This window comes from Gordionus sp. m RMFG-2023, chromosome 3 (genome assembly GCF_954871325.1).
Source record: "Gordionus sp. m RMFG-2023 chromosome 3, tfGorSpeb1-WG-v2, whole genome shotgun sequence".
Lineage (NCBI taxonomy): Eukaryota > Metazoa > Nematomorpha > Gordioida > Chordodea > Parachordodidae > Gordionus > Gordionus sp. m RMFG-2023.
Genome location: NC_088777.1, coordinates 50,745,910 through 50,756,634, shown reverse-complemented (window position 1 = coordinate 50,756,634; position 10,725 = coordinate 50,745,910). Strand labels below are relative to the sequence as shown.

The window sequence follows — 10,725 nt, the reverse complement described above, 5'->3', positions numbered from 1 at the left end:
GTTCAGATTCTGTCAAGGTTAAGATTTGTATTTCTTAGCTTTCCTCTCTATAAATAAATATAGTAGAAAATGAGGAATCAGTGTCATAAAATGGAATCAACGTCTCCAATAGATCCTTAAATATCAAAAAATTGAGAAATTTATCCAACCCCATGCACTACCAACTTATTATTAGATAATTTTCGAAACACCCTACGAGATTTTATTGTATTAGGAACCCGAGGTACAGAAGGAGTTTTCAAAATTTTAAATAATCATCTAAAATCATTATTCCTCAAACTACCAGTTTAAAATAAATTACTCATCCATCAAGCTTATTTTATCCTCAAAAAATGCTCTTTAATCAATTTCAATATTGTTTGAAAACCTCCGTTGCTTTCGCGTTTGAAACTCTTGCAAAAGAATAGGGCTTTTTAAAAAATGATGCAAGAGTTATTAAATATTGAATTCGATACTAACGTCTGGCTTCAGGCCACCCTTCCTTGCAAATCTGGAGGCTTAGGTCTTGCAATAATTATTGACATCGTTTCTTTTCTTTTTTTATCTTCTACACAATCCGTAAAACATAAAAAATTAATCAACACAACAAAATAAATAGACTTATTGCTAAATTTCTCAGTAAGGCAAATCTCCCGTGCATTCTTGAATCCACGTTTAGCATAGATAAAATTGTATCAGGCAAACCCTTGATCTGAGATTTCTTTTCAGGGCTGAGTCATTAAAATGCCAAAAATATTTTTACGTGATGGGCGATAACCATTATCTCCCATCACAGTTACATCTGCTTGCTTATTAATGGCAAGCCGTTGCCGTTTTGAACCTTTTCAAACGGTTTCGAAATTCATAAGGAAAAACTTATTGCTGTGACAATTTTTCGGTCCAATTATTTAATGTTTAAAAATTTATATTTTTCATATGTTATTTTAAATATAATTTTATATTTTATTAGTTTTGTAATATATATTTATTTTTCAAAATAAAAATATGATTTCTTAAAAAAAAAAAAATTATTTTCCAAAAAAAAAAACGTTATTGCACCTTCTGCAGGCCGGCAATTCGATTTATATTCCATCGTATCTATTTTCAAGAAATACCCTGAATCAAATTATATCTATAAAGAGAAAAGTTTTTGATTGTAAAGAACACTTCTATACGCTTATTAGGGACCCCACCCAATTGTTTAGACGGTTCAAATTCAGTGAAAGTATCTATCTAACTATCTAACTATATGTAAGCTTATAAAAATAATAAGCACAATGTGGCATAAAGAATTATATCAAAGTTAATAATATTTTATCTCAAATTATATTCAATAAATTGATTTCCTGAAATCATCCTTTAGGATTAATTTATTAATTGATATTTCCGGCTCCATGGCATTAGACACGACCATTAAGTGGAAAAGGTTGACATCCTATTGGACAAATCTTTTGATTAGCTATCGATTGACAGTTAAATTGCACATATACACTTATAATGTCAAAAAAATAGACAATTTTGAAAATAAATAACAATAAAATTTAAGATAAGGACATTCTGCTAAGCTGTTGCAATAAGGGCATAACGCTAAGCTGCACAAATGTTCAGTTAACATATTTAGTGGCAATTCGCAATTCCAATTCTAACTCCCAATATTGTAGCACTTTCACTTGTTCGCAAAATGTAACTAAAATGTGTCCTTATTAATTCTTAATACATGGTATATGCCTTATAAGATTACAATTGGATTGAATAAATATAATAGACATTTATTGGCGATTTATATATTTAAAATAGATTGTATTATTTTTTATGAATTCTTATATATAATACTTTTATAACATTTATATAAATAAAATCGGCACTGGAGTGGGTTCAGTAGTTGGCTCATACCGCTCATTGAGCCCCTCAAGCCTAGACCGTTTTTTACGACTCCAGTTCAGAGATCGAAAAAACCTGACTATTTAACAACACTAAGGGCCATACTATATGTAGTTTTCAATATTTTTCAATTCATTTCAAGTAAGATAAAAAAAAATACTTAAAATGATTATTGATATAATGTTGTTTTTTATGATTAAAAGGTCAACTATAAGGTCGGTATGACACTTCTTAACCCTTCTAGCTTACCAACACATTACCTCTGCTTTCTAGTTTAAATTAAAATATGATTAATTAGATGCAAAATATATTTTTATTGATAATATAATTAATCCCCTTTACATATATAGTAAGTGGTATTATGATTATAGAATTACAAACCATAAGATTAAACAATATTATATATATTTATGTTAAAAGTGTTGTTAATAATTAATTATTGATAAAATGATAAATTCCCATTTAAAATATTTATCGAATATGTTATGATTAATGAATTATATAGAACCCAAAAGATTAGCCAGTGTAAAAATAGAATGCAATTAATTTTTATTAAAATAATAAATTCCCTTCTAAAATATTTATCGAATGAGTTATGATTAATGAACTATATAGAACCCAAAGATTAAACAATGTTTATAAAAAGGTAAATATGTTAATAATTAATTTTGTTTACTTCTTTGGAAGTTTCTTTGGAAGTTTCTTTGGAAGTAGTTTCTTTGAAAGTTTCTTTGGAAGTTTCTTTGGCCCTTTACCTATATTAAATACAGTGAAATTATTTCCACAGATGTCCAAGAGCCTCGAAAATGTCAAATTCGAATGTAGAATCTACTTGGCTATCGGCGCTCAACACCACACCACCGATGTAAAAATTTGGAGGCGTGATACATATTTTTTATTATTACAAATAATATTTATTTTATATATTTATTTATGAATTGTAATTAGAAGAAAAATAATATTAAATATTTTTGAATTATTAAAAAAATGCGAATTTATAAAATATTATTTGGTATAAAAACATATGATTTGTTAACAATCCATATAATACATGTTTGCTCACTTTGGGCAAGTCTGTACGTGCTAGATAAGATAAGATTAGGCTTGTAATTTACAGAAAAGATATTATAATATTATCATATATTTTATCCTTTTATAATTTTTGATGTAATATTTTATATAAGACCATTAATTATTACATAAGGAGTAATAAAATATTATCTTAATGCAATCAACAGCTCATCATATAAAATTTATTTTTTATCATAAAGGAAATTTAAATTAATGATTTTTATTTTATTGCCATTATAACATATATAAACATAGCAGAACTAAAACAATTAAATGTTAAAAATCATTTAATAGTAAAAGAATATGAAAGTCCTTCCATAGAATCCCTTAAAATATGCTTTTTGATCACAATTTCTAATAATCGATCTTCAGGTAGTATTTTAAAACTCTTAAATTATTATTTTTTTATATGTTTTCTCTTTGTTTTATTTTTTACTTAGGTCGAGCACTTTTGGATTCTCGTTTTCAATCTATAAACATAGTAAATGAATATTTAAAGAAATAAAAAATTACTCCGGTACAATTTTTATGTCAATACGCTACCTCTCTGTTGCCTTACACGGACAAATTAACCAACTGTGAAACGACGGAAGTTGTTCATTCGATTATTTATCATAGGCTACGAAATATCTATTCATAATTATAAGTGGAACAACAAGACTATTTAGCAAGTCTAGAAAAAGAGTGTTATTTATTATTTTCGCCTTATCATTTAGGAGATAAAAGATAGATTTTTGGAAGATAAGAACATTGGATCTTCCTAAACTTTCAATATTAGCTAGAAAGGTCCCGTGATTTCCAGCTACGAGCACCTAGAGAGCGTGTTTCTATAACTGGGCTCACTCTGAACTCTTAAAGATCATTATTATGTCCTATATATCTAAATAAAATAATATTTATACATGATAATTATAATTTAATAAAATCATCAAATTGTAGTTATATAAACATAATAAAGCATAAATTTTATTTTAAAAGTGTTTCCAATTAATTTATAATTGTAATTATAAAATTTAAGTTAAAAAAATATTTGACGCCGCGGCCTGCCGATCGTTTTAAATAAAACGTCGCAGAAAATGCTGTCGGCGCACATGTCTATATTAGGGTTGCCAGGTCAAAATTTTCAAATTGCGGGAGAAATTTGGTATTATGCCGGAGAAATATAAAAATTGCGGTAGAAATATAAAATTGCTAAAAAAAATTTTTTGCGGGCGCATATTATTTTTTATTTAGTTTATATAAATACAAAGTCGGTAACTATTTTGCAAAATAAAATAACATCTTGATTTATTAAAATATATTAATTTATAAAAAAAACCAACGATCTTTTTTAAATATGTAAACACAAGATAAAATTTTATAAAAAAAAAACGATTTTAATTTTACAAGGGATATGCGCTTAATTAACACGTATCACGTTTAAATACATAATAAGGTACTCCAAAAATAAGAAATAATACAGATGAAACTACAGTAGCGGGAATTTTAATCACTTATTTTGTAGTACAACATTCACAGAGATACTTAGCATCACAATGTTGGTAAAATCTTTTTCCCATAATATTTAACGACTCTAATATAAATGAAAACTATACTTGTAGAACAAAAATGAGCAAGTCTATCATCAATATTTTAGGGCCTAAATCCAGGAAGTCAATTCTTGACGATTTGAAAAAAATGGGCATACATATGTAATTTTAACAGATGCATCTAATATATTTCCCTTGATCCTCCGCTATTTCATCAAAATTAAGGTCGTTTCAATAAAACTATTAAATTTTTTCCCCTCAAATAGCGAAAAATCCAAAGACATAGCTAACCATATAATGGTAAATATAGCAGATTCGAGATTATCATAAATTGCATTTCAGCTTTCTGATCTGATAATGCCTCAGTGAATTTGGTAAAAACAGAGTGTATTTACAGAATTGTGTCAGCACAATGTTGGTTGCGATATGTTAATACCCGCCATCGATAGAATTTTAAAATTTTATAAACCTTTAAAAAAATATTTCTTAAATAAAAATTATAAAAGCTGTCCTAATATTTTGAAAATTTTTTTCAATAATGAATGGCAGAGGTATATTTAGGAATGATTTCACATGTAGGAAATCTACTACATGCTGTTAATGTGTAATTGCAATCAGAAGAATCTTAACAAAGATTCATAAAATTATGCTGCAAATGTATTCTTCTTTACAGTTAAAAATTGACAATAAATTTTATGGCGCCATTGCTAAAACTTAATTATATTTTATTTGAGATTTAAATAATAGAACTAAATGTTTACCGTCGTTATTGAGATATTTATAAAATTCCTGGCATGACATTATATATTTGTTTAATCATTAGCTCGGCCTCTAATGTTGTTAAAGCAATCCTATTTCTCTCCTTTTTCCAGGCAGTCCTCACCAGGCTTAAAATGCGCTCGGATGAGGCATTAGAATGAGGTAAGAAGAAGACATACTTGCATATTTTTTCCAAGCATGGGGATTTATCGTTATTACGAAAAATACCCATTTCTCCTCTGCTTTTAGACCATCTAACTTTAAGTATTTTGGCGAATCATAAATAATAGAGAGAAATACAATCTCCTCAAACAAGAAATCAATGTCTTTCGGTATTTTAAATATATTTATTAATTATAAAAACCATCAATTGATGGTTTCTGTTCTAAGGTCATAATATTTATACATTTGTAAATAGAGTTATTAAAATCAAATTTTGATTGTAATTATTTTAAAATTGTCTTAATAAAAATATCTGCTTCATTTAAAAATGTATTAGAGTATTATTTGAACATTATAATATAATATTTTTAGCACAAGCGCCATAAAATTTATTATCAATTTTTAACTGTAGAGATAAACAGCGCTGTAGCATGATTTTGTGAATATTTTTTATAAAGAATACTGATTGCAACTGAATATTAACTGCATGAACTAGATTTCCTACATGTGAAACGAATCCCAAATATGCTTCTGCCATTTCATACTCTAAAAAATTTTTCAAAATTTTAGGACAGCTTTTAAAATCTTTATTTAATAAGTATTTTTTTAAGGGTTTGTAAAATTTTAAAATTCTATCGATGGCAGGTATTAATGACAACCACCTAATAGGTATATATCGCAACAACTCACACCATTCCAAGTCAGACCACTTTACCAACTCTTTTAATTCATTAAATCTTTTTAGTTGATGACTAAATTCGTTAAAACATTTCATCACAATTATTTCGACATCCACAGATAGTACATTTATTGCCTTCTTGCAAGAATTATGTAGTATATGGCATATACAGCCTATTGGTATTAATTCATTCAGGCTTGTTAACCGATCCCCGTACGCGATCTTTTCAAAAAAAGAGGATCGAAATCCAGGATCGACCTTTTTTTAAAAAAAGATCGCGATCCGATCTTTTTTTCTATTTAAATTTCTGAAGGAAATTTCTGACCGATGCAAAATTAACTAATATATGTTAAAAATTATTGTAATTGAATAATAATATAATATAACCGATGCAAAATTAACTAATATAAAAATAAATTAAATATGGTAGAAATTTATTGTTAATTGAATAATAAATATAATATATTTATTTATAATTAAAATTAGCTTTTAATAATAAAATTTTTTCTAAATTATCATCATTTAAACATCCGCGTCTTTCATTTAGAACATGATTAGCTTTACTAAACAAGCGCTCCACAGGAGCGCTTGATGGCAAAGGTGTATTATAATCAATAAATATTTTTTTAAAATTAATATAAGTATTAAAAATATTCATGGAATCATCATTTGAATAAATTTTTTTTTAACGGAACAAGCATTTTGTACAGTATTTTTCCCCAAAAAAGCATCAATGTCATCCATACATTCATTTGAGGTATCCGCATATGGTTGTTCCTGCATATTTTTCAAATGGACAACTAATCTTTCTTTTACCATCATATTTTGTGGCAGATTAATATAAGGCCAATTAAGTTTAAATTTCGGGTGAATCATGGCTGCCAAAATGTTACTGTCTTCATACAATGAAGGAAATCTATATTATGAAATGATAATTAATTTATTATTAAATAAGTGTTCATTTTTAAATCAAATCAAGTATCTGCAAAACTTAACCCTTAAATTTTACAGTCAAGTCTGGCACATCATCTGTATGGTATTTATTTATATTTGGGTCATATCATAAATATTGATCAAATGTAAACTTAATACTTAATATACAAAGGAATTAACATTGTAATTTATTTACAAAGAATATTAATCAAAATATTAGCTTAAAATTCAAATAATCTAATAAATTTTTAATGTCTTCAAAGGCCCATTAATATTTTAATAGATACCAGAGGTTTAGTAGAACTGGCCTGTTAATATTTTACTAAATTTGCCAGATCTTTGCAATTTTTTAATATATTTTGCAGATATCTGATAATATAAAATAATTGCATAAAAAAATATTACCTTTTATCAATACCTCTAAGAACACTATCTACAAGGGGCTGACAATACCGCAGGCAGCTAAATTTCGTTAATTTATCTATCAATATCGATAGAACGGGAGTTAGATATCCCTTCTCTATATTATCCTCCCGTTCCAAGATTTTTAACGAGATCGCCACCATAACCTATAAAATTTAAATTTATTTAGAGAATATCATTGTATTACTGTTGCATACTCTTTAACAAAAAAACATTCCTCTTGCCTAAACATTGCAAATCCAATTTGATCACATACTTGTTCTACTTCTGAAAACTTTTCAGAAAGCATCTTATCTATTAATTTCATGGATTGATAATAAGAATTCCATCTTGTCTTGTTGGGAGCTATTAAATATCTTCCCAATTTCTCCAATAAAATATCCGCCATTTTTGACGACATATTTTATTTATTAATTAAAGCAAAACATTTTGCAAAAGTGGATCTAGATATTCGTTTATAATTGAGATCACTATCTGCCATCTCCGCATCTGTTGTTGCAATAAGGTTAAGATTATGGCAACAACAACGTTGATGTTTTGGTAGGCTGATAGTAGAAATAATTGGGTCATCAACGGATAATATGTCATCCAAATTTATCAATTCCATATCCTCATACCTTCTTCATTTTCTCCAAAAACTCTAGAAAAAATAAATTTATTTAAATATTTTTTGCTAAATATAAATATTACTTAAATGTCTTGACAAAGTTGGTTCCATTGTCAGTCACCATCTTCACCACCTTATTATGAATTTTATAGAACTTGTGGATACCCATGATTTCGTTGGCCAAAACATCATATGTTTGCCTCCCAATTATCCTCCTCAGTGCCAAAGCGGCTGACCTTCTCTTGAGGGTTAAAGGATCCAGCCAATGTGCAGTAAGTCCAATAAAAGCCCTAATAAAATAAACATTATAAAATTCATATAAATATAATATACCTTCGATGACCACTCCAACAATCAGCAGTGGTGCATACATAAGAAACTTCAGACAAATCTCTTATAAGATTTGTCGTCATATAAGAGAAGGAAGTAGATATCCTGTTGCCCAGTGTTTGGCGACAAATAATTTTTGTCGCAGGAAAAAAAGTTTTAATCATTTTTTCAAATGAAGGATGATCAACCAGAGACAATGGTTGGAAGGTGTCAATAATAAAATCCATGATAACCTTGTCTGCTGTTTTTTGCGATACAGCTGGAATGTTTAGATTGTTAAAATTTAATTTAGATTGTCTGGATTTGCAACCAGAACTAATTTGGTTTTGCAGTGATATATTTTTTTGTGTAGAGAATTCGTTGAGGTGTTTGGCTTTTTCTTTATAAAAGAAAAAAATAGTATGTAACAAAGTTGGATGAAAATAACTTCTCCTGAATCAAATTTCATTTTTAAAATTTTATATGGAAATTTTAAGTTAAAAAAAACAATGTACAGGCTGAATGTAAAACCTATATAAACAAAAAAATGATAAAGGTTTCAACACAAATTTTGTTAAACATATTAAAGTATATTATTTAATTTATATATGGTTAAAAAAGGTTCATATAGGTTATTTTAAATTTTAAGTTTACAATATTGTCTTTGTCTATCATTATTAAAAGTTGCCCAAGATGATATGGGCTAAAGATTTTGATAAAATATTTTCCTATTTATGAATATAATTAGCCTTTTTGGCATTTAAGAACTATGGATTAAGGGTTCAACAAATTGTTAAACATATTAAAGTATGTTTTATTAGTGGTTAAAAGGGGGTAGGTTATCTTGAAAATTTAAGTTTACAATATTGTCTATCATTATTAAAAGTTGCCCAAGATGATATGGGCCAAAGATTTTGATGAAGTATTTTCCTATTATGAATATAATGAGGCTTTTTGGCATTTAAGAACTTATGGATTGAGTCAAATGATACAAAAAATACTTTCAATTCAAAATATATTATTTAAAAAAGCCCTAAAAATGTTGTCAAGAGGATTATATAATCAAGCTCAAGCTCAAACTGAAACTATAATACTAATTGATTAGATTTAACATATTATAATAAAGAAATAATAGAATAGATATTTATTTTTCTTTTGGTGAAACATTGCTAAGTTCAATACAAATAACATTGAACTGGATGTTTTAATTATATTAAAGAAAGTCAAAATACATTATAAAGGCTTAATTATTAGTTATTACACTTCCATTTATTATAAATACTCTTCTTTTGAAAATTAAACTAATATAATAGTAATATTAAAAAATAAATGCCTAATTATTATATATAAATAACAAAACCAAGATTAACTCTTCATCCAATATTTTATTAATTATACTGTATCTAATAATTCATTTTTTTATAAAGAATCTGTATCTAGATTCTATTTCTGTAGGATCTGCTCAACTCAGGAATGTAATAAATTAAATTTAAACATGTTGACATTAAGATTATTAAATAAAAAAAATTTAAAAGAATTACCTGTAAATGTCTCTTTAAGTTCGAGGATGATATTTTGGAAGATGATATTATCTTTTTACAGAGACGGCATTTGGTGCTGATCATATTATAAGAGTTGCTTTCATCCATTTCACATAAAGTAAAATACTTACGTAATTTCAAAAATGGTAAAAGATTCTCATTCTCACTTATATCTGCTGTTACATCAATAGTAGAAGCAATAGAATCTTCTAAATCTATAATGGACATTTACATTTACCTATTAAAATAAATATTAATATATTATTATAAATTTATGTTAAATAACTTGTAAGAGCTCTAAATCTCGTAAAATTTAGGAAATGAATAAATATATCTATAAAATAAATGGTGGAATGGAAGTTGATAATGGAAGTTGATAATGGAAGTTGATAATGGAAGTTGATAATGGAAGTTGATAAAATATGAAGATAGATATTTTTTTTAAAAATAATATTTTAATTTAATTTTCAAAATTTTTATTTTATTTATTGTTTTTAAGTAAAAAATTAATTTTTAAAAAGATCGGGATCGAATTTTAAACAAAATGATCTCGATCTCGATCCTCAATTTAAGTCAGAATCATAAATCTCGTAAAATTGACAAATTTGCGATCGAATCCAGGATCGTCGATCTTTTGATTCGATCTTTTAACAACTCTGAATTCATTATTGTGCTGCCTCAATTCGGTAACTTTGGTGTTTGCTAAAATTTACAGAGGCATTATCAGCGCAGAAAGCTGACATGCAAATCATTGATAACCCTGAATCAGCTCTATTTACTATTATGTGGCTAGCTACATCGTCGAATTTTTTACTATCCGAGGAAAAAATTTTAACAGTTTTATTGAAATGT

General features: G+C 26.9%; 1 protein-coding gene across 1 annotated transcript; it reads right to left on the bottom strand.

Annotated features, from left to right (window-relative positions):
- Nucleotides 1-8,005: 8,005 nt before the first annotated feature.
- On the bottom strand, nucleotides 8,006-8,477 carry LOC135927488 (uncharacterized). The gene is made up of 3 exons (XM_065463495.1): nucleotides 8,357-8,477; nucleotides 8,107-8,313; nucleotides 8,006-8,056 (listed from the first exon to the last, which is right to left on the bottom strand). Exons 1-3 carry the CDS (start codon nucleotides 8,434-8,436, stop codon nucleotides 8,014-8,016), a joined length of 330 nt encoding a protein of 109 aa, XP_065319567.1. The 5' UTR covers nucleotides 8,437-8,477; the 3' UTR covers nucleotides 8,006-8,013.
- Nucleotides 8,478-10,725: the final 2,248 nt, after the last annotated feature.

Coding starts and splice junctions, on each gene's coding strand:
- LOC135927488 (XM_065463495.1), bottom strand. CDS start 8,436: ATGACGACAAATCTTATAAGAGATTTGTCTGAAGTTTCTTATGTATGC. Junction 8,314..8,356: donor TGTTGGAGTGGTCATCGAAG/GTATATTATATT, acceptor TTATTTTATTAG/GGCTTTTATTGGACTTACTG. Junction 8,057..8,106: donor AACTTTGTCAAGACATTTAA/GTAATATTTATA, acceptor TATTTTTTCTAG/AGTTTTTGGAGAAAATGAAG.